This window comes from Pygocentrus nattereri, chromosome 26, assembly GCF_015220715.1.
Source record: "Pygocentrus nattereri isolate fPygNat1 chromosome 26, fPygNat1.pri, whole genome shotgun sequence".
NCBI lineage: Eukaryota > Metazoa > Chordata > Actinopteri > Characiformes > Serrasalmidae > Pygocentrus > Pygocentrus nattereri.
In genome coordinates, this window is record NC_051236.1 from 4,181,458 (window position 1) to 4,205,394 (window position 23,937).

The window sequence follows — 23,937 nt, forward strand, 5'->3', positions numbered from 1 at the left end:
TCATGGGTGTCCTGAGCTCACAGCTGAACATAACATAAGAGCTGGGGTGAACCTGGCTGACTACACAAGGCTGTCACTCTGAGGACGGATCAGCATAGTGCATCCAGTCACAGACATTAACTAGTTGGTCTTCAACTTCAACTAGCAGCTCCACTGTTGAGCTTCCCTTCTATTACTATTGTTTGATCAGAAGAAGAAACAGAGTATGACTTTTTTTTGCTCAAGGAAAATGCTCTTTTACTGAACAGGGCAGTAAAAGCCTGTGAATAACTGTGTGATTAGCATGGGAGCCATACAGCTTCACTCTGTGGTTCAGAATATCTCAATTATTCTACAATTGAATTTCAGGATCTATAGCTGGAAAAGTCACTATATTTGTGGATATCTTCGTTGGCTTGGAATAACGTATCTTCTGATGTTTTAGTTTAGTTAAAAACCTTTTTTACAGAATTTTATAGTATTTTGAGATGCAATAAACATTACAATTTCAGTCAGTTGAATATGGTATATTGATACACAGTCATGTTTTTATATTCAAATGCAGAGCTTGCTGTACGCTAGTAAGGACAACATGGGCATTTTGGAGCTATTGCAAAATAAAGAGTAGGCATGTGAATATTTTAGTATATGTCATACACATGTTGTGGTAGGTTCTGCTAAGAGAAATGAGGTGAAGCGAGGGGCCCATGCATGAAATTTGAGAATATGCCAAATATTCCTACTGTCAATCCTGGTAGTATACTATTAAAACTTGATGATAGTGTGCATTCCTAATGTGGAGTCACATGAAAGACAGACATTATACATTAAGTTGAAATAATTACACAATATGTAACACAGTACATCAGTCTAGGATATGTTTTTTTTTCTCTTCCAGCAATGGGTCTTTGATCTAGTGCCATATATTAGAATGTATTGAATATGGTTTAACTTGCAGTAAATAGATGTCACACTTCTGATAGCATGTTTCTTACCAACACATTATGAAGGTGCAAATTGTTATAGCTTCACTGAGATATATCATCTATAATATACACTCACAGCTCTGATTAAATAATAAATCATGAAATCAAATTTCAATATTCTTTGACTGAACTCTAAGACTCAACTTCATTAGGTTCAATCTTTGTGAGGAACAGACTGCACGTTAAATACATTCTGACATATCTGAACATTTTTTGATCTCGGAATCCATATATAAGAGGACTGAGTAGCCTTGGAATAACATTAGCCATTAGATAGCAACTGAACAAAATTGTGCTTCTATATTTAGGGAACAGCGCTAAGAAAAAATAGTTTATAATTGGAGTGATATAGCCAAGCATACAAAGAAGGAGCTGCAGGCCGTGGAGCAAAATAGTGTTCCTGGCTTTTCTGGCAGAGACCTGATCAGAGGTCGCAGCTTTAGCTGCCTGAAGAACCCTGAAGTAAGTAAAGATCAGTGTCATCCACACACATGATAGATAAAGTGTCTCTACAGAGATTGTTCTGATGAGGTGCTGATTTGTGTTAAAAAGACTCTTAGGATAGCAAGTAATGGATGTTGAGAAAATACTGATGGGTTCATTCGCCAAGACAATGATGATATCAGTCAGTGCAGGAACGGAAGACACAAGCCATATCAGGCTGATGAGGATGTAGGTCCTTTTCACTGTGCAAAGCTGAGGGTGATGCAGTGGTTTACAGATGGCAATGTAGCGTTCCAAGGCCATTCCTGCTAGATTCAGTGCAGTATTTCCTGCAGTTGTCGTGGCAAACAGAAGCAGAAAACTGCAGACTGTGACATTCAAAAGAGGTACAGTATAAACCAGGACATGCAGAGTAACTGTAAGGAAGAGCGTTAATATGTCATTGATGACGAGGTGAATGTACAGAATGTATCTTGTATTTGTGTAGAAAACTGGATTTTTAAAAAAGACAATCACAAAGATGCCATTGATGTAGGTTATGATGACTCCCAACCCAACAGTAATTAGGTTCTTCATAAAAGCCTCTTCAAAAGAATTCTGGCTAGAGTTCATCCTCACTGCAGCAACCTTTGGATGAATTTTCAGCAAAATATTTGCTGAATAATTTGTAAAATATTCAAAGACAATGGTTGTTGTAATTCTGTCTAAAAAGACAGTTTGTAATTTACAGTAAAGAAAGGATAGAAACATCAGGTGTTGCCTCCAGCAAACACTCCAGCAGATGTTAAGCTGCTACTTTATATTGCTATAGGCTCTGTTATGGTTGTTATGGTGGCTTGCTTTTCCCTTGTGGTAATGACAAAAGCAGGCAAACCTAGAGAATAACATGACATTCAACACAATGATCCTCATCTCAAGAGTACCAAGAAAGTTTTATACTGAAACACAAGGCAAGATAAAATAGGTACTCCACTGTGAATGTCTTATTTTTAATAAGCTTCCAGCATAGTCCTAAAACTCTAACAAAAGTTCTGAGTGAAAACATATTAACAAGGAACCTAGACATAATGAAAATTAAGAAATTTCAAAAAACTTGTTCAATAATTTTAAAAGAATGCATATTAAATTAACACCACTACGTTTTCATGTTTTTTTTAATTTATTTTTTGTTTGACACAATGGGTGCATCTGCCATTTATTCTATGAGTCCACTAGCACCAAAAAAGTGTGCCCATAGATGGGCCAGCAAAATCCAAGTGCAGCCTGTACCAAGGATGACCTGATTGGTCACTTGCAAGGATGGAGTGGAGCTGCTTCTGGTTAATTCAAGATTGTACAAATGCTTTTACCTTGCCTTCTATGGCATTGTCCATTCCATGGCACCAACCAAATGACCTGGCAAAGCTTTCTATCATTGAAACTCCTAGATTGCTCCATGTGCTTGGGGAGGAACCATTACTCTGGATCCCAAAAAACATATATCCAGTAGGTTTTTCTAAGCCATCTTCCATAGGGTGAAAAAGAATGCATGAAAAGAGAGTGTGATGTCTTTGCCTGCCTGAATCAAAGTGCACAAGCATTTTTGTTGAATGCAACAGCTTCTTCACCTTTTCCTCTGGACCTGCCAACTCTGAGAGCTTTCTTTATGCAGCAAATTATAGAGGGGCACCAGTATGGTGCGCAGGTCAACTAAGAAAATTCCATAATAATTCATTAACTACAGAAATGGCCTGAGCTCAGTGACATTCTTTGAGCTTTTGGTATCCTTAATGGCCCTAACTTTCGCTTCAACTGGAGACAACCCCTTACCTGAAATTCCCAGGTCGCTCATATTAGGAGCGTGAAAAATGCACTTTTCACTGAAATGCCTTCACACGCATATGAACTTGGGTTACATCCCATTTTTAATCCATATGGTTTAATATGATGTTGGCCCACCCTTTGCAGCTATAACAACTTCAACACTTCTGGGAAGGCTTTCGACAAGGGTTAGGAGTGTGTTTATGGGAATTTTTGACCGTTCTTCCAGAAATGCATTTGTGAGGTCAGACACTGATGTTGGACAAGAAAGGCTGGCTCGCAGTCTCCAATCTAAGGCCCAATCCCATTTCTTATTTTTACCCCTACTCCTTGTTTTCGAGTGTAAACCTCACCCTTGAAACTGAGTTGCAAGGGGTAGTGATTGAAATCTTCCCCCTATGAAATGGGAGAACCCTTCAAGAACCCGATACATCATGAGTTGTCATCACTTACTTTTACATAAGCAGAAGAGACAAGGTTTTCCGGCCATTTCCAATATGCCACCTCCAACTGTGGTGATCTCACTTGTGTGTCACATGACAGGACAGATAAATCACATTTAAAATATCCTTGGAAAAAAAATCAGGACGTGTTTTCCTGCTTTGTCTCCTGCTCTGTAGGCGACCCTGCCAGCCTGCAGTGACAGCAGAGGAGGGGAAAGTTCAGCTCCTCACTGCTTAAATACATTTATTTTAAGCTTTAAGAGTTCCTCTCACTGGAACTAAGGGGCCGAGCCCAGATCCTGAAAAACAACCCACACAATAATCCCCTCTCCACCAAACTCTACTCTCGGCACAATGCAGTCAGACAATTACTGTTCCTCTGGCAACCACCAAACCCAGACTCGTCCATTGGATTCCCAGACGGAGAAGCGTGATTGGTCACTCCAGAGAACACATCTCCACTGCTCTAGAGTCCAGTGGTGGCGCTTTACACCACTGCATTCCACGCTTTTCATTGCGCTTGGTGATGTAAGGCTTGGATGCAGCTGCTCAGCCATGGAAACCCATTCCATGAAGCTCTCTTCGCTGTTCTTGAGCTGATCTGAAGGCCACATGAAGTTTGGAGGTCTGTAGTGATTGACTCTGCAGAAAGTTGGTGACCTCTGCGCACTATGCCCCTCAGCATCCGCTGACCCTGCTCTGTCATTTTACGTGGCCGACCACTTCGTGGCTGAGCTGCTGTCATTCCCAATCGCTTCCACTTTGTTATAATCCCACCGACAGTCGACTGTGGAATATTTAGTAGTGAGGAAATTTCACGACTGGACTTGCTGCACAGGTGGCGTCTGATCACGGCACCACGCTGGAACTCACTGAGCTCCTGAGAGCAACTCATTCTTTCACTAATGTCTGTAGAAGCAGTCTGCAGGCCTAGGGGCTCGGCTTTATACACCTGTGGCCATGGAAGTGACTGGAACACCTGAATTCAATGATTTGGTTGGGTAAGTGAATACTTTTGGAAATATAATGCATCATCTAGACAGTAATCCCAGGAATATTCTACAGTAGATTATTTATTGTGCATTGGAAAATTGCTGGACTTAAAGCCACCAGAAACACCAAGCAGTTGTCTTTGAATAAGTCTGTGTGTTAATGGTTATATACTGTTTAAAATCCTTATCAAGCAGCAGATGGTTAGAATCATGACTCATGTCCACCTTTGTGAAAGCTTTGCCAATGACCAGCATAGCAAACTGATTATTATTAGAGGGTATGTGTCAACTTTAAAAGCTTGGTTTATTGTCAAATTACATGGTGCCACAGTGCCTTGTACATTTTTTCACTAATCACTGAAACTGAGACACTCATATCCACTTCCATAGTTAACTTCTTCCCATCAACGTCTAGTACTGCACAGATGGTTTTAGCCTGGGGCTTTCAAATGTATAACATATTATAGGAACACTTTCTTTTTTAGCCATGTGGACGCTTGTGACAAACAGAGTCTTTTAAACAACAGTCACAAGCAACGTGTGGACAACTGCAATAGTAACATTCAACTGGTTTGGAGGATTTTCCTGACTTCCCTTTTGATATGTGATGGGCAGTGCCCACCAGCCGTGTTTATGTCTCGTGTTAGTAGCCACTGACTCCACTGGTTGTACAATCTCAAGCACCTTTTTGAAAGTCAGTGTTGTTTCTCCTAAAGGCAGATGATACATCTGTCATCATTTATGCCACAGATTAAGCTGTTGGACAGCAGGTCCTCTACCACTGTTCCAAATTCATCAGCTTCCAGCATGGTCCTAAAACCGCCTAACAAAGTGAAATCATATTAACAAGAAACCATAAAATAATTGCATTTTGCAACATTATTGTCCAAGCTTAAAAGTCTTTGCCACCACTTTGCATGGTACAAAGGCCCAAATATTTATTTATTTTTTCGCTTTCTTTATTGTCCAGCTTTCACATCTGTGACAAACTATATAAATAACCACACCTTTGGACAATTATGATCTTTGCAAAAGCTGTCTACCACTTCTACATCTTTACCATTAATGGTATGTTTATGGTAAAGCCTTTCCTATTGTCATAACCTTCTTTATATTGAGATGAAGTAATATTTTTCTTTCCTTGTAAGAGCCTTCAGATCTTCCAGATATTTCATTGAGTGTTGTTCCATTTGCATATGAAAGGTTATTGATGTTTCTTCTACAAATCATGCATCTTCCGTCCTCTTCATACTGTCCTGCTTTACTTGTTATGTGTTTGACATGAAGGTTGAACAAGTATGGTGATAGTGGGCAGCCTTGACAAACTCTTTTGCTGATGTGGAGCCTGTTTATCCATTTTCTGTAAAGACTGGTTTGCTGATCAGTGTAGAGATTCCTCATTAGAACAATGAGATGCTCTTGTGCATTAATTTTCCTGAGGACATTCCTTAATTTTACATAGTCAACACAGATGAAGGCTTTTCAGTAGTCAGTGAAGCAAACATTGACTTCCTTTTTGAATTCATGGGCATTTCAATTGTTCAGCATACACTATCAATGATGTATCTTGTTACTTCACCTTTCCTAAATCCTGCATGCACGTTTGGCAGTGTTCACTCAGTGTAAGGCTGTAATCTGCGTTGGATAATTTTGAGCATGATTTTATTGCCATACAGTAATGTGGAAAATGTATGGTAGCTAGAACACTCTTTCTGGTCTCCTTTCTTTGGTATTGGAATATAAACTGATCTCTTCCAATCTGCTAAATATTGGTCAGTTTTTGAGATTTTTAAGATTTTAAGCACTGGCTCTTCTCCCTAACACACCTGCAAAACTTAGCAAATAACATGAGTTAAATCAGGTGTGTTAGAGCAGGTAAAGCTTGCATTAAGGCAGAGGTGCGCAGGTTTTTATTCCGGTCAAGCAGTGGCACACTTGATTCCAGTTGTATAACAAGCTGATCTTCAGTCAGCTGATTAGTTACATGATCCTACTTGGTAGGAATGAAGACCAGCAGCCAGTCTGGCCCTATGTAGATAAGATTGGTTAGCCTTGCCTTATGGTGCAGAATGATTAGAACGCTTCTCCCTTGAAAATAAGAGTTCTGCTGTCACCCTACTGGTTGTTTTGAGCAAGCAAGAGTTGTAAATGCCCCTTTAGAAAATAAACCTGATTTAATGATGTGTGTGCTTTCATGGCCCCTCATGGTCATGACTTAATTTTATTGTTTCAATTGTGTATTGTTTTTTCTCCAAGTAGCTGTAGTAGTAATTTTCACAACAAACCCTGATCCATAGTGAAAATGAATGAAGCATTCAGTTCAAATTAAACTGAAAATTTTCATATTAGTATAAATGATAAACAAGATTCAAGGTTATATTTTAGGTGATCCACCATGAATGTAACAGGTGTTTTAGTTATATTGCTACATGCACTGTATTTCACAGATAATGTGGTTTAGAGCTTTGGATTATAAGCAATTCAAATACTTTACCAGGAGTACAAACAATGCTTCCTTAAGAAGAACCAGAACCAGGAGGCCAGCCTGGTGTCTATAGCATTAATCCTTTTTTTTCTTTGATGTGTGCACAGTTCACAGACACCCAGCTGACCTGCTTGGCATAGAAAATGACCGTGTTTATATCGGCTGGTTCAGGCACATTGTAGGTAAAGATTGTTCTTAACCTATACACAGACAGCTAGGACTTTTCACAGTGTCCTTCCACTGTCCTCCCAGGTACAGCTCACATAAAACATACAAAGATCTCATACGTATTATAAGACCTAGTACTGAATATACACTCACCAGCCACTTTATTAGGTACTTTATTAGGTATTTGCTAGTAAAAGGTTGGACCCCCTTTTGCCTTCAGAACTGCCTTAATTCTTCATGGCACACTTTCAACAAGGTGTTGGAAACGTTCCTCCGAGATTTTGATCCATATTAACATTATAGCATCACACAGTTGCTGCAGATTTGTCGGCTGCACATCTATGATGCGAATCTCCCGTTCCACCACGTCCCGAAGGTGCTCTGTTGGATTGAGATCTGGTGACTGTGGAGGCCTTTGGAGTACAGTGAACTCATTGTCATGTTCAAGAAACCAGTTTGAGATGATATGAGCTTTGTGACATGGTGCATGCTGGAAGTAGCCATCAGTTCAAAGTCCCTTAAATCCCCTTTCTTCCCCGTTCTGATGCTTGGTCTGCACTTCAGCAAGTTGTCTTGACCACCTCTACATGCCTAAATGCAGTGAGTTGCGGCCATGTGCACCTAATAAAGTGTCCAGTGAGTGTAATATTACACATAAAACATAATACAGCAGATCCTTCACAGGACACTTATCAGCCTATCAGCAACCTAAGCCAACCTAAGCCTAGCAACCTATCAGCACATTGTTACCTCTTGGAGGACACAATTTTTAAACAGACTACAGTTGCTTTGAATGAAAAATAAAATAAAATATAGAATCAAATATAGACATATAGACATATAGATATATAGACCTAGATCTATAAACATTAAAGACTGAGCCATTAGTCTCTTATTATTAAGAAATATGCTTTAAAAATGGCCATGTAGCTATGATGATTGAGCGTCTCTTATATATAAAGAAAATTTCCTGAGAAATCCATGAAAATCTGCCTTTAAATATATCACACATGATAAATATGTGTTTACGTGCTTTATTTCCATCCAAATCCATCAGTCACACAGATTATGGTGCAACCTTTACAATAACCAGTTCACAGGAAAAATAACGTTTGATATGACTCACAAACTTCTGGTCTCGAACTCCATAAATCAGAGGACTCAGGAGTCTTGGCACAATGTTTGTGAGCAGATAGTTAAAGAAGGTGATCTTAGTTCGATGAGATGGGAAAAATGGAATAAGTATCAAATCCAAAACAGGGGTTACATAGGACAACATGCAGAGAAGTAACTGACCACCATGTAACAGGATTGTATTACGCGCCTTTTTAGCTGAGTTTTGATGATGGCCAGATGAGGCTACTTTGGCTATAAAAAGAACTTTAAAGTAAGTATAGAACAGGGTTATCCACACAATGGACATGTAAAGGGTCTGTGCAGCAATGGCCTTTTGCATATGATACTTTGAGTTGTATATAATAATTGGCTGGCAGTAGGTAAGAGAGTTAAAAAAGGAACTGGGTTGCAATGCAATGACAATAATAACATCAATTACAGCAGGAACAGCTCCAATACCCCATATCACAAAAATGAGGATGTAGGTCCTATTCAATGTGCAGATCTGAGAGTAATGCAATGGTTTACAGACAGCAATGTAACGTTCTATTGCCATGCCAGTCAAAATCACAGGCGTGTTCATATGAGTAGTTGAAGCTATTGCTATTAGCAGGCAACAAAAGGAAACATTCAAATAAGGCCAAGCATAAGTCAAAACATACAAAGTGACCGATATGCAAATCATGAGGATGTCATTGATGACAAGGTTAATGTACAAAATGTATCTAGGGTCTTTGTGAAATACAGGATTGCAGACAAATATGACCACAAACATTCCATTTATGCCATTAATGATTAGAGCAAGAGAGACAATCACAATGTTTTTTGCAAAAGCTTCTTGGTAAGTGTCCTGGGTTCTAAACAGATCTGCTGTCACGTTCATTGCTCTGTTTCTCTCTGACAACGACCTAAAGAAAACAATATTTCTTAAGAGAACAAATCCATCAAAATAGGCATAGACCTGTATCAGAAGAATAAAATTAATATTCACACTAATATAATTTAAACCAGAATCTAAGACATCGTTAAAATTTCCACACCATAGTTCCTAAATGTATTCCCTGTAGTTAGGTACCTGTGAAAGACTTATTAATGTTATACTCAATATTAAGCTTGAAATCTGTTTATACCTTTTTAGGCTGGTATCAAGATTGCAGTCCAACACCAGATCCCCTACATTTCTTTACACTGAGAAGAGCTGTTAACAGAGAAGAGCTGAACTGCTGGATTTGTTCAGATCACTGCTGTTTTATAATGTATCAACCTCAGGGGAATACAGAGGCGTGTAAGCCAGAACCTTAAAAGTAATCTTCATGTGTAAGATGATTAATGAAGTACATATATGTTCTCTGGTGCACAGTAATGTGATAAGCCTAGTCATTTAGTTTGATGTTATTTATAGCTTTTAGTTTCTCTGAAAACTCCTCACTGAATAAAAAAAACTGTTGGAAGAAAACCTTGTATCCCCAAAATGGTAACTTTACAGGGGAAGGAAAAAAAATACTTTTCTTTTAACGTAAGTCAATGGAACCAGACTTTTTCCAAGCCATTTTAGGCCATTTCTGTTGGTCCACTCTCCATGAAATTTTCAGGCACGGTAAAGGCATTTTCAAATAATGTCAAAAACTGAAAAACATAAATGGAGAGACAAGGTTTTCTTCCAATCTATGTGTATATCAACAGCAACCTTCCAAAAGCCAAAGGAGTGCAGTGGCTTTTGTTAATATGAAATGTACACTCACCAGCCACTTTATTAGGTACACCCTGCTAGTTAAAGGTTGGACCCCCTTTTGCCTTCAGAACTGCCTTAATTATTCATGGCAGACTTTCAACAAGGTGTTGGAAACATTCCTCAGAGATTTTGGTTGGTTAATTGAGTTCTTGTTGTCTTTCTATCATCTGGAATCAGTCTGCCCATTCTCCTCTGACCTCTCACATCAACAAGGCATTTTCGTCCACACAGCTGCTGCTCACTGGATATCTTTGTGTTAACAAACAATTCAACCTAATAAAGTGGCCGGTGAGTGTATGTTTATAGATACATTATATTTCCCCAAAGTATTCAATCACCCATCCAAATCACTGAATTAAGGTGTTCCAATCACTTCTATGACCACAGGCCTGCAGACTGCTTCTACAGACATTAATGAAAGAATGGGTCGCTCTCAGGAGCTCAGTGAATTCCAGCATGGTTCCAGATCGGACGCCACCTGTGCAACAAATCCAGTCGTGAAATTTCCTCACTACTGAATATTCCACAGTCAACTGTCAGTGGGATTATAGCAAAGTGGAAGCGATTGGGAACGACAGCAACTCAGCCACGAAGTGGTCGGCCACGTAAAATGACAGAGTGGGGTCAGCAGATGCTGAGAGGCATAGAGTGCAGAGGTCACTGACTTTCTGCAGAGTCAATCACTAAAGACCTCCAAACTTCAGCATAGAGAGCTTCATGGAATGGGTTTCCATGGCTGAGCAGCTGCATCCAAGCCTTACATCACCAAGCGCAATGCAAAGAGTGAAATGCAGTGGTGTAAAGCGCCACCACTGGATTCTAGAGCAGTGGAGACCTGTTCTCTGCAGTGACCAATCACGCTTCTCCATCTGGGAATCCGATGGATGGCTCTGGGTTTGGTGGTTGTCAGAGGAACAGTAATTGTCTGACTGCATTGTGCCGAGTGTAAAGTTTGGTGGAGGGCGGATTATGGTATCGGGTTGTTTTTCAGGACTTAGTTCCAGTGAGAGGAACACTTAAAGCTTCAGCACCAAGAGATTTTGGACAATGTCAGGCTCCCAACTTTGTGGGAACAGTTTGGGGACGACCCCTTCCTGTTCTAACATGACTGCACACCAGTGCACAAAGCAGGTCCATAAAGACACGGATGAGTGGGTTTGGTGTGGAAAAACTTGACTGGCCTGCACAGAGTCCTGACCTCAACCCCATAGAACACCTTTGGGATGAATTAGAGCGGAGACTGTGAGCCAGGCCTTCTTGTCCAACATCAGTGTCTGACCTCACAAATGTGCTTCTGGAAGAACGGTCAAAAATTCCCATAAAAACACTCCTAACCCTTGTGGAAAGCCTTCCCAGAAGAGTTGAAGCTGTTATAGCTGCAAAGGGTGGGCCAACATCATATTAAACCCTGTGGGTTAAGAATGGGACCTCACTCAATTACACATGCGTGTGAAGGCAGACAAGCGAATACCTTTGGCAATATAGTGTAGATGTCTTATGACAGCTTTGCAAAATAGGAGTGCAGCATTAATAATTAAGCTTTTGTTGATGAAATCTCCTTTATCCTTTCCTGACATCTACTTTTAGGACTAAAATCAGCTTGGAGACTATGGACTGGCCTAAATATTCTCTGACTCACTCTTCCACTGTACCATTTGATTAACAACATCAATTAAGAAAGTTAATCTTGTTGGTGTGAAAGTAGAGGAGGCAATGGATAGGGCAAGATGGAGGCAGATGATCCGCTGTGGCGACCCCTAAAGGGAGCAGCCGAAAGAAGAAGAAGAAGATTGTCCAATAGATCTTTTCCAGTTTGCTTAAGACAGCTCACAAGTCTTGTCCAAATGACTGCCTTAAGCTTTAAGGTCCTTGTTTTAATTAGCCAGGATCCATGGAATAGATTTCAGTGTAGAAATCTACTTTATCATCTTTTTACATCTATCTGTTCCACCACTAGGGTGTAGTAGGCCTTAAATTGTGTCATTCCTTGGCACTTGGATCAGCTGATGCTGATGTCCAAAAATCTGTCTCAGGCTCTTAAGCCACAAAGGTTGAACCATAGGTAAGATCTGATCCCAAACTGAGAGAATAAACCTAGGAGGTGGCACTGCTGTGTGCAGTGTTGTGAAATCGAATGCCAGCTTACCGACAATCTCTAGTGCTGCAGGGTTAGGCACTGGACAAGTCTGGTACTGGTTTGCTTGTGCCTTCTAGGACACTGAGTGGCACTGTGGGGCTTGTAGGTGATCTGGCTTGTAGGCAATCTCAGGACATTTCGTGGTGCTGTGGAGCCACGTACCAAATTGTTGATGCCCTCCAGGACAACAGTTGATGCTGTTTTGCTGATTTGTCATATTGCTGTAGCATTATGGGGCCTGGTTTCAGATTGACACTGCCCTCTGGGGCATTAGGTGGTGCTGTGGGGCCAGGTGCTGTTTTATGGTGCCCTCTACATAGTGCACCACATATTAAAATAGTGGTTCCAGCATTTATTCAGTCTATAAATAGCCTTTTGTGTTTCAGCCATGATTCCCATTTCCATACTGGACAAACACTATTTTGGTGTAGAAGCCAGAACTTAGTGAACTACAGGGGACCATTTGAGATACAGCCATATCTGAAACCTACAACAGCTTTGCTAACTTGTTCCACACTATGCACTGAAGCTAAGGAACAGGCTACAGACAGTTCTGCAAATAAAAAAAATAACGGTATTTATTTATACCAGTAAGGGTTCAGCCTGCTCTGCCTGCTGCCAGCAGAGGGCGTCGGCAGCAAGGCGCCCAGCCTGTGCCACCTGGTGCCAGCAGAGGGCAACAGCAGCAAGGTGCCATGGACTAATTGGGCTAACCCAACGCACCTGGGAGCGTCCCTATTTAAGGTGTTGTCAAACGTCAATGTTTGTCACACCTTTGTAGAGGGGTGACCGGTACAGTACATAGTCTTTGAAAAGAAAAGAAAAGAGACGTGACGTGAAAAAATTGCCCCAACACCAAAGAGAAAAATAAAAGAGGGCTGAAAAAAGAAATTGCCAAGAAATTCAAGTCATGCAAAGGTGTTTGCTCCTGGAAGAACAAACTGGTTGCACCAAAAGCTGACCTTCCTCACGCACTCGCAGAGGAGGGGCCTCGTTTTTCTGTTTACCTTTCTCACCTTTCACTAACTCAGCCTTTGTTTGTGTAGCAGACTTGAAACAGTGGTTGAGACCAGGCACACACACCCAGGAAGTGGAGATCTGAAGGTTTATTTCTGTAGTAGCATGGGGCAGTAGTAAGCTCAGGCAGCCAGAATAGCTCTCTCGCACTCCCCTTACAAGCATCCACTATGCTTCTCTTATGTTCACAAAACATGTGTAATAAATTATAATGTAAACATGTATGGCCACTGAAGACTAACTAAAATTTTAAAGGCTATAACTGATTTCAAGTTACAATGCTTAAAGTATTGCAAATAATCACTTAAGTTACTGAACTCTGCTGCTTAATTTAGGCATAAATGCTGTACACAACAGTGCCACCAGATGGCGCTTGGGAAACATGGATAAAAGGAACGGCATTAATACAACTAAAAAAAAATGCATTGTGACCGTATAGCGTCTTAACCAACATTTTAGAGCCCGACCGATCTCATATTTCATTTAAATCCACTTTACAAACACAAGGCATGAACATACCTGTACAAAAGTAGCATGGGGCAGTAGTAAGCTCAGGCAGCCAGAACAGCCCTCTCGCACTCCCTATAGATAGTCAAACGTGAGCTAAACATCAAAGGTCCGTTCAAATTCATCATAAATTTATCACACACCGTTAAACACATTCTGGGTCTCTAGCTTTACGTTCTATGTGCCGTTTTAAGCGAAATTCATGGCTTTTATATGTTTAGTTAGACATTTTAGGAGGAGAGCTACTCAGCACGTCTTACCCACACAAGCATCCACTCTGCTTCTAACAACCCGGGTAAAACTGCCGCGTGTGCTTACTCTGGGTGTCAGTAATTGAGGCCCCAGCTACAACGTGCAGGAGGAACAAAAACTATTAGAGAAAATGTCTCACTACTTAACTACTAACTCTTCATTACACAAAGACATTAATTAGAAAACTGAATGTTTTAGTGAAGTTCACATTACAAATCCCAAAATTTACAGCCAAAAATAAAAAAGCGAATAAAAAGAATAATAAAAATAATAACCTCAGCTACATTTGAGCACACCACGCTTGACGTCGCGTTAGTGTGCCGTTTTTGCCCCCCTCATTTCCGCCTTCCTTGAGGTGCTTTGACTCCAGTGGCGCAGTGGTAATGCCGCAGACTGCTAACCGTTACAGCGGCGATTTGAACCTTCGTCTGGTTCACCTCATTAGTAGCAATGTCAACCATACACTCCCCATATTTCTATATTTTCTGGGTTTTTTTTTTTTTTTTTTTTTTTTTTTTAACTGGGTTTGTTCTGCACTTGGGTCCACCTCCCTGCCATCCCATAAAAATACCTTACAATTCAACTTACTCGAGCAGAGGAAAGTTGGCATAAACGGACATTGATGTGACAAATGTTGATATTTTTATTTTATTTTTTTTGGCTGCTGTGTAGGAGCAGTGGACGTGACTATGTATGGGTTTGGGTGCAACTTTGAGAAATCAGTTTGTGAGGCTCCTCATACTGTGAGACAAGCAACAATTTCTGATGTCAGAAATCCATCCAATCGTCGTGACTGCTCAGATTGTTTTGCGCAGCTAATCGGGCATCTTTTCCCCTCTCAAACGACAGCTGATGAAGCTGAAATACAGCCAGATCATGAACTTCAACCAAATCGAGCTTAAAAACGGGCTAAAATCTATGTACGGTGTATGTCTGGCTTTAGGCCTGTCCATATGAGTGAGAGACAAAGGAGGAGGTCAAGACAGGGTGGGAGGGGGCATGACAAACCACATTGTAGAGGACCCCCTCAACCAGCACAGGTAAGGCAGCACAATCTAGGGCCAGAAAAATAAAGCACGGGGCAAAGCCTGAAATTGTGGCTTTCTTGCTTCATTACCTGGGAAGGGTAGAGTGGGCTACAAAACTTGTAATGCTATGGCTTGCCTTTCTTGCTCCTAGTCATCCTTGTCAAGAAACACACAGTTGCACCAATAGCCCAGTCCAGAAGGTGGACATCATCTTAGTGTCTGTTGTTATCAGGATCAGACACACACACACACAATGTTGCATTCAAAAAGGCTGCAGTTTATTTCCAGTTTGTGTATCACTTTAACTGGTCCATAGAACCTTATTCTCTGCTGTTTACCTCTCACTGGCCCACCTGGAGATGAAAGACAATGTGAAAATGCTGTTCATAGACTTTAGCATTCAACACAATCATCCCAAAGCAACTGACAAAGTTGAGCCTGCTGGGCCTGAAAACCTCTCTCTGCTTTGTTGTGAACCTCCTGCCTGGGAGACGTTAGTCTGTCAGGATCGGCTACTCCACCTCCAGCATCACCACGCTGAATGCAGGCACTCCTCACGGCTGTGTGCTAAATCCCCTGCTATTCACACTGCTGACCCATGACTGTGCTATGTTGTGTAACCTCCCACCCCTCTCATGGATTCCCCAAGGCAGACTACTGAAAACACCAATGTAGACTGAACACACAACCCTTAACCATCACTGCACATCTACACTTCAAAATTAGTTATTTGAATGCTGCTATGGAATCCCAATTCATTTATTTTATATATATAATAAATATTTTGCCATAACATCACAGGTTTTTCACAAACACTATCTCTCCACTGAGATACTGTTGCTAAGGAATGACTTTGACAGCTGTAGGAGACGCTCAAGCCCTTTGATCGTTTTTACTTCTTACTTTGCCACAAACAGAAAACGGACACTGTTAAGACCACATCTGACCGACAGCTGATTTGGTCCGACTCTGAAGACGAGACGACACTAAATTCCCAAACTGTCGTCACCACTGAGCAGCTTTCCAGTCGGCAGCTGTGACAGAAGAACAGCTGAACAACCTGGAATCAGCCAGAAATGAACCCAACACCATTCGCCAAACGTGTCTGATCTTCAAAAACTGACCCAATAAAAACAGAAAAGCTGCTCAGTGGTGACGACAGTTTGGGAATTTAGTGTAAGGAGCTGGAGAACGAACTGCCGGCTGTGCAGCGAGTGGGCGGAGCTCGACGTAGCAACAAGCTGCTCGTTAAGGAGCTATAATTAGGAGGAAGGAACTGAACATTAAAACATATTAAATTCACGGCCAGTTTATTCATTTCTTACTGTATTTATTTAACTGCTGTATTAAAGCAGTAGAACAGTCGAGGAGGGAGTTATTGTGAAATAACATCACTCCCTCTGGTGTTTTATTTCTTCAGTATTCAATATACATGTGTACTGTTTTGGTGTCCTGTTATTATTCTGTGTACTTATTGTCTGATCTGTTGTCTTACATGTTACAACGTGTAATAATTCGGCGATGATTGATTGACCAATCAATGGTCTATACACTTCTGTACCAGACATCTTTGAGCTTTTCTGCAGTTAGGCAGCTGGTACACCAGAGGACAAACAAAGCATCATGTTAGAGCAAAAAATAGTGTACAAATGAAGTGCCTTCACACACGAATATTAAAATAAAGTGGCTTTGCAATGTGTAGTATTAAACATTGTTGTCCAGTCTTTTGGCTATGATAACTCTGGTAAAACATTTATATAACCTGCAATAGCTAGACATCATATATGGCTTTATTCTTTTCAACACTTAATCTGAAGGTGCAAATGATCTGGCCTCGCCTTTGCATTAAAATTCTTTGGCTTGGCATTAAAAAGCTGTTCTTGAATTAAGGTTCATTAGCTTTAGGTTTAACCTTTGTATTAAATAAATTACATGTAAAATACATCCTAACATATCTGAACATCTTTTGATCTCGGGCTCCATATATAAGAGGACTGAGTAACCTTGGAATAACATTGGATACTAGATAGCCTAAATACATAAATATGGTTCTATGTTTAGGGAACAATGCAAAGAAAAAATAATTTAGAAGTGGGGTGACATAAGCGAGCATGCAGAGAAGGAGCTGCAGGCCGTGGAGCAAAATGGTGTTCCTGGCTTTTCTGGCTGAAACCTGATCAGAGGTTGCAGCTTTAGCTGCCTGAAGAATCTTCAGGTATGTGAAGATAAGTGTGATCCACACTAATGATAAATAAAGCGCATCAATAAAGACTGCTCTGACAAAGTGCTGATTCGTGCTGAAAAGACTCTTGCTGTAGCAAATAATGGATGTTGAGAAAATACTGATGGGTTCATTCACCAAGACGATGATGATATCAGTCAGTGCAGGAATAAAAGTTAGAATCCATATCAGGCAGATGAGGATGTAGGTCCTTTTCACTGTGCAAAGCTGAGGGTGATGCAGTGGTTTACAGATGGCAATGTAGCGTTCCAAGGCCATTCCTGCTAGATTCAGTGGAGTGTTTCCTGCAGTTGTCGTGGCAAACAGAAGCAGAAAACTGCAGACGGTGACATTCAAAAAGGGTAGTGCATAACTCAGAACATGCAGAGTAACTGAAAGGAAGAGCATAATTATGTCATTGATGACGAGGTGAATGTACAGAATGTATCTTGTGTCAGTGTAGAAAACTGGATTTTTCAAAAAGGCGATCACAAAGATGCCATTGATGTAGGTTATGATGACTCCCAACCCAACTGTAATTAGGTTCTTCATAAAAGCCTCTTCAAAAGGATCCCGGCTTGAGTTCATCCTCACTGAAACAACCTTTGGATGAATTCATTAACCTATTTAATCAAACAAACATAAAAGAGAATTCTTTTTATTTTGCAAGAAATGTTCTGTGTAAATAATCAGAGTATAAGCAAAAACTCCTCACATACTTACCACTAGAGAAATTGTCAATTTTATAATAGAAAGGATTATAATCATAACCTTTTAGATGCTTCCTTGAGTTATGACTGTTAAGCTGCTACTTTTATACTCTGCTTTAGCTCTGTTGCCTGCTTCTCCCTTGTGGTGATGACAAAAGTAGGCAAAGATGGATCACGACAACATGACGTTCAACATGACCTTCGAGTAGCAAGAAGGTTAGCGTACTGAAAGACATTACCAATATATTTCAACTGTTGTAAATGTTTTATGAATGATCTATTTATCACTGACCGCTTAATCCAGATAAGGTCATGGTATGATCTATTTATTCACATACTATTACCTGGAGGATCTGGAAACTAATTTTGTTTACATAACATACATGCATATTATATACTGAACACAAGCATAAATTATTTTTGGTTTCACTTCAATTGCAGTGGGTGGGATTTTTTTTTTTTTTTATGAAATCCTATGTAATGCTTTCAGTGTGTGCAATCTGGGCCTGGGTGATACCTAAAAATGACTTATTTTCCTGTTTTAAAACAGGCCTATTAATTACAACACAATTAATGTGACCAAGACCTCAGACATACTTTCTTTGCTCTACAAAGCCAAAAACAGACCAGCCCCTCCCTACCTGATGGCAATGGTCAAAACTCGAAGTGCACCTTGAGCCCTTTGAGCTTCGAGTACATCTCGGTTTGACTCGCCATCTTTAAAAATGTGTGCAAGACAAGCATCGAGACTTTTCTCTATACTGGCACCCAGATGGTGGAACGAACCCCCTCTGACTGTCTGAACAGCAGTCTCTCTCGCGGCCTTCAAACGTAGACTGAAGACACGTCTCTTTATACTACACTAAAGGAGCATTGTGTTAAGTATTTATTGTAATTTATTGAAATGCACAGAGGTGGACGACGTACACAAATCATGTACTTGAGTTAAGACACCCAAGGTAAAATATTACTCTAGTAAAAGTAGAAGTTCCTCCCTTTAGACCTCCACTTGAGTAAAAGTACTAAAGTATTTACCTTCAAATGTACTTAAGTATAAAGTAAAAGTACTAAAAGAGTAATTCTGGCTCTGATGTCCTGTTATCATTTTTATAACCAGACTGGCTTCATGAACTCATTTCAGGTGAAGGTCCTCCAGCGTCTCTCTTGGTAAACCAGTCTTTTAATAGAACGTCATTAATTAGTGACGCTGACGTCTATTAAAATGATCAGAAGCACAAAACACTGAAGGTAAACAGTTTCCATCAGGGAGAACCGAGTGGCTCTGAAATCACTTTTTACACACAAGCAAAGTTTCAGTTTCAGATTTATTTACAACTTAGTTCCAAGTTTAAGTTGAATAAAAACTGGCTTTAAACTCAGGATCACAGATGAGCTCCTTTACTATGTTGATCTGTAGGCGTCTGTTCATAAACATAAACCAGCCCAAACTCATTTACTATAAAATGAAATGGTGTTTGTAGAAATTCAGAAAAAAGCCGCGTCAGTCTCGACTGCATATGTGGACATATTTCTATATTGTGCTCTATTTACACAAAGTTAGGTTAGTTCATCATTTATGTTGAACAGACTCTCCCAAAGTTTTACGCTGCTGCGCTGACGTTGAACCGCGTGCTGCACTGGGTCGGTATGACCAACAGGTCAAAACCAGCTCTAAACAAAGTGACCGCTGGGCCCTGATTGGTGCTCTGGCTTTGCGCTTCTTTCGTTTTGACATGTTACGTTTTTATACGCACAGAAACCAAAAGGAACGACAGATTTCTCAAATGTAGGAGGAAAAAGTCGGATATTAGACTCTGAAATGTAGTGGAGTGAAAGGAAAAAGTCGCCCAAAATCTGTAAAGTACAGATACATGAAAAAACTACTTAAGTACAGAAACTAATTACATTTACTCAGTTACTGTCCACCACTGGAAATGCACTGCATGCATTGAAATGTCTTGTATTGCACTGCTCTGTGTTTTAAGTTTCTTTTTCTTTCTTCAGCATTTTTATTCTGCGCCTGAGACATTCCAAAGGGAAATGAGCAACCCGTTAGAGACATGAGGGCACTGTGGTGGTAATGGTTTATTCCCATATACTAGAATATCCAAGCTGCACATGAGGAAAACCTGAAAGCTGTCTTAGTCAAGATTCAGAGTGAAGCTCAACAGAGATGAACATCATTTTAGTAAAAGTGACCTTTCAATTTTTTGGACATGTTATTAGTAAAGGCAGTGTTAAATCAGACCCCGACAAGCTAAAGGCAGATGTAAACATATCATGCTGAATATGTAGACATATCTTGTCCATATCATGGACAAGTATATGGTATGAATGAATGAATAGTGGATATATTGGCCAAAGAATGTTGGAGATGGAGCTGCCGGGTAGAAGGAGAAGAGGTAGACCTCAGAGAAGGTTTATGGATGTAGTGAAGGTGGACATGGAGATGGTTGGTGTGAAAGTAGAGGAGGCAGTGGATAGGGCAAGATGGAGGCAGATGATCTGCTGTGGCGACCCCTAAAGGGAGCAGCCGAAAGAAGAAGAAGAATCATGGACAAGTACAGATAATGCTGTTCTCAGCCCAGCACTGGCCTACTACAATGTGACAAAGTCCACAGTTGTGTCTGCTGATGCTAGCAGTTATGGACTGGGGGCTGCCCTGTTGCAGATTCAGAGGCAGTGCCCAGCCGGTAGCCTTCTGCTCAAGGACACTTACGAAGGCAGAGCAGAGATATTCAGAAATTGAAAACCAATCTTTGGCTGCAAGGTGGGCTTTGCCTGCAATCTCTATGGTTGGAGTGAATTCACCATGCAGGCCAACCACAAGTCCCAGGTTTCCTTCATAAAAATGTGTGACCTTGATAAAGTATCTCAACTACGACAGCAACTGCCTGATGCATTATAATGTCAAGGATGTGCACATTCGAGGGAAAATACTGGTGCTGACTGGCACCCTGGCACACAACCCAGTCTGCATAACTACCAACTCAGATACAGAAGTTGATGTAAAAGTCTACGTGGAAGCAGTGATGAACACGAGGCCGGCGCCAGAACCTAAACTAGAGCACATCAAACAAGCTCCAAGGAACAACCCAAAAATAATGTGGGTTACTGAAGATGGCCACACCACGTGCTATATGAATTAAGCTACAGTGCTGCAAGAGCATAATTTTCAGAGGCTGAGCGACTGCTCCTGCATGGGGATAGGATTGTTGTCCCCATTGCTCAGGGTAAGGAGATCCTGGAGTGCCTGCATGATGGTCACAAGGGACTACACAAGTACACTGAGCAAGCAAGAATGTCAGTGTGGTGGCCTGATATAGGAACTGGCATTGATGATGATGATGATGATGATGATGTGTTAATCTACACTGTTGCCAGGAACCCAGGCTAACACAGAGAAAGGAACCACTCATCACCACTCCTTTGTCATGAGGCCCTGGTGCAAGATAGGGGCTGACTTGTTTGAGCTCTTAGGTTAAAATTGTTGATTTAGGGTAGAATATTGTTCCAGAGACACTGAAATTGCACACTTGCAAGTTTATATCACACTTGCAGTTTATATCAACTCTCCATGTCACTGACAAGCTCAAGAGTGTGTGCTTCAGCTCTGTGGACTTTGCACAGGTCTGTTCTGACTGGGGTATCCAGTACACTACCCATAGCCCCTACTAGCCATGGTCTAATGAATCCTACAACAGCCTGACCCTTACTTGGATCTGTTGAACTACAGAGCCACCTCAACTGCAGCTCCAAGAGCTGGCCCTGCCCACTTAAAACTAGGCTGCCAAATCCACATCACCCTCTCTCTTGAGAAAAGTCTGCAGCCAAGGCTCATTAGTCCGAAGAAAGTGGTCAAAAAGGACAAAGCTAAAGCAGCCTCCTCATGACAGGAGAAACACTGCTTGTTCCCTCCCTGGCCTGCAGTCCAGTGACAGGGTCTGCCTCAAGTTGGATGGGGAGAAGATGTACACAAGTCATATATAACCAAGTACACACACAGAATGGCTGCTGCAATCATCATCTTTTGCCACCTGCAATAGAATTAGAGCTGGGACAAAATTCAGACCACCTACCACAACAGCAGGAGAACCAGTCCATCCTGCCCCACTGACGCCCCCTCCAGGGTTCAGAGCCACCTCTAGGGGCAGAGTGATGAAACAGTTTGTAACTGTGAATAGTTTAAAACTATACCAAATTCAATGACTGTCAGATAATTTTACTTCTGACCCTCACAAAAAATGTTACTGTCTTCAAGAAAAACTGCGTTTTCATGTGAACATTTTTGGTATGAAATCTTGTAACACAATATTGTGTTATGTGTAACATGATATTGTTTCATGCTCACAGTGATTCATTCATTGCTATTGAAAATTGTCTTAGAAGATGTATATGGCTTGAGTTCAGAAACAATACATCTTCAATTCGATTGCCTACAAAGACTGAATGTTGGTAAATGTAATTGCCAAAATATTTAATAATGAGATTCTCAAAAGAAATCTGTTAACTTTTTTTTTTTCTTCTTAACATTGTGTTGTCTATGTTTTTGTAACAGCCCAGCCTGGAGTTTGGTCAGCTGCAAGACCAGCCGCAGCCACCAGAGGGAGGCAGAGAGCTCCTCAACAATCAGGACAACCAGCATCACTTGTGTCCAGCTCGGTTTGCTCAGTTCCTAGTCTTGAGTTGATTTGCCATGGGCATGTATCTCCTCACTAAACTGGTAATTTGGGTATTTTCTCCCCCTGAGTTGTCTCAAAGCCTTCTGAAGCCTAGTTCTGAGTCATACTCTTTGTGTCAGTTGGGAGGAAAAATAAATGAGTTGTTGTTGTTGTTGTTGTTGTTGTTGTTGTTGTTGTTGTTGTTGTTGTTGTTGTTGTTGTTGTCTTTCTTTGGAAAGTGAACAGTAACAGAACAGTAAGTGGAAACTCCTAAGCCTATCACTACAGCAGCCCCATTTCTCTTTGGCTCTATGATTTACAGTAGGGTGGAACAAGCTACCTTCCGCTGTCAGAGCAGGGGCGTCCCTAGCTATTTTTAAGAAACTCCTGAAGACAGAGCTCTTCAGGGAGCACTTACTCTAATCGCCTCTTGCAATCTAACCACTATCAACCTCATCTCCTTCTTGCCCTCCTTCCCTTCTCTACCCCGCTATTACCCTTTGGCCTGCTTTAAGGCCTGACTATGCTTGTTCTATGTACCTCATTATTTGTAAGTCGCTTTGGATAAAAGCATCTGCTAAATGTAAATGTAATGTAGGGAAAGCTTCTGAAACATGTGTAGCTTGTTACTTTGTAGCTACTTTCCCAAAATGTGTACCAAGCTACAATTTAGCTACTTTTTTTTTCAGAAAAAATAGTGGTTATTTTTTAGCTCCTTTTTTGAATAGTGCACCACTTTTTAGCTACTTTTTAAGAGCACAATAGTTAGAAGGCTTGACACACCACACAAGTGAAAGTGTGAAAAAAGACACTGTACTTAATCATGTGCCAGAAAGAAACATACTTTTTGGTAATCTCTTTGTATATTTGCAGCTTTTCAATTGTAAGTTTAAGTGTAGCGAACAATCAAACTTGCACAACCAAAAAATAGACTAAGTAAAGGCAAAGTCAATCAATCCAAGGTTTTTCCTAACAAAAATACTCATATACAAACCAAATAACTTTGTGCAAATCAATGTCAACAGCTGAAATTAAACTGCTCCAATTTAAACATTTCAGCAAGATATTTACAGACACATTCAGAATCACTTGTTAAAGTTCAGCAACACTTTGGCCTCAAAATTCTCATCAGTGACCCTGATTATGTACAGTCTATTAGTAATGGTCTATTATTATTATTTGTCTATTATGGTGTTTTTTTTTCTGCTTTAGCTAAGCCAGGGGTCGGCTACACACGGCTCCAAAGCACTAGATTACAT

General features: G+C 40.7%; 3 protein-coding genes across 3 annotated transcripts; all 3 read right to left on the bottom strand.

Annotated features, from left to right (window-relative positions):
- Positions 1 to 1,097: 1,097 nt before the first annotated feature.
- On the bottom strand, positions 1,098 to 2,021 carry LOC108435672 (odorant receptor 131-2-like). Its single transcript, XM_017711670.2, has one exon. The coding sequence runs from the start codon at positions 2,019 to 2,021 to the stop codon at positions 1,098 to 1,100; it is 924 nt and encodes a 307-aa protein (XP_017567159.2).
- A 6,342-nt stretch (positions 2,022 to 8,363) lies between these two features.
- LOC108435674 (odorant receptor 131-2-like) lies at positions 8,364 to 9,614 on the bottom strand. Its single transcript, XM_017711671.2, has 2 exons — positions 9,544 to 9,614; positions 8,364 to 9,321 (listed from the first exon to the last, which is right to left on the bottom strand). Exon 2 carries the CDS (start codon positions 9,294 to 9,296, stop codon positions 8,364 to 8,366), a length of 933 nt encoding a protein of 310 aa, XP_017567160.2. The 5' UTR covers positions 9,297 to 9,321; positions 9,544 to 9,614.
- Positions 9,615 to 16,971: 7,357 nt separating this feature from the next.
- LOC108435675 (odorant receptor 131-2-like) lies at positions 16,972 to 17,895 on the bottom strand. Its single transcript, XM_017711672.2, has one exon. It carries the CDS (start codon positions 17,893 to 17,895, stop codon positions 16,972 to 16,974), a length of 924 nt encoding a protein of 307 aa, XP_017567161.2.
- Positions 17,896 to 23,937: the final 6,042 nt, after the last annotated feature.

Excerpts from the sequence above, each read along its gene's own strand:
- LOC108435672 (XM_017711670.2), bottom strand. The coding sequence starts at position 2,021 with ATGAACTCTAGCCAGAATTCTTTTGAAGAGGCTTTTATGAAGAACCTA.
- LOC108435674 (XM_017711671.2), bottom strand. The coding sequence starts at position 9,296 with ATGAACGTGACAGCAGATCTGTTTAGAACCCAGGACACTTACCAAGAA.
- LOC108435675 (XM_017711672.2), bottom strand. The coding sequence starts at position 17,895 with ATGAACTCAAGCCGGGATCCTTTTGAAGAGGCTTTTATGAAGAACCTA.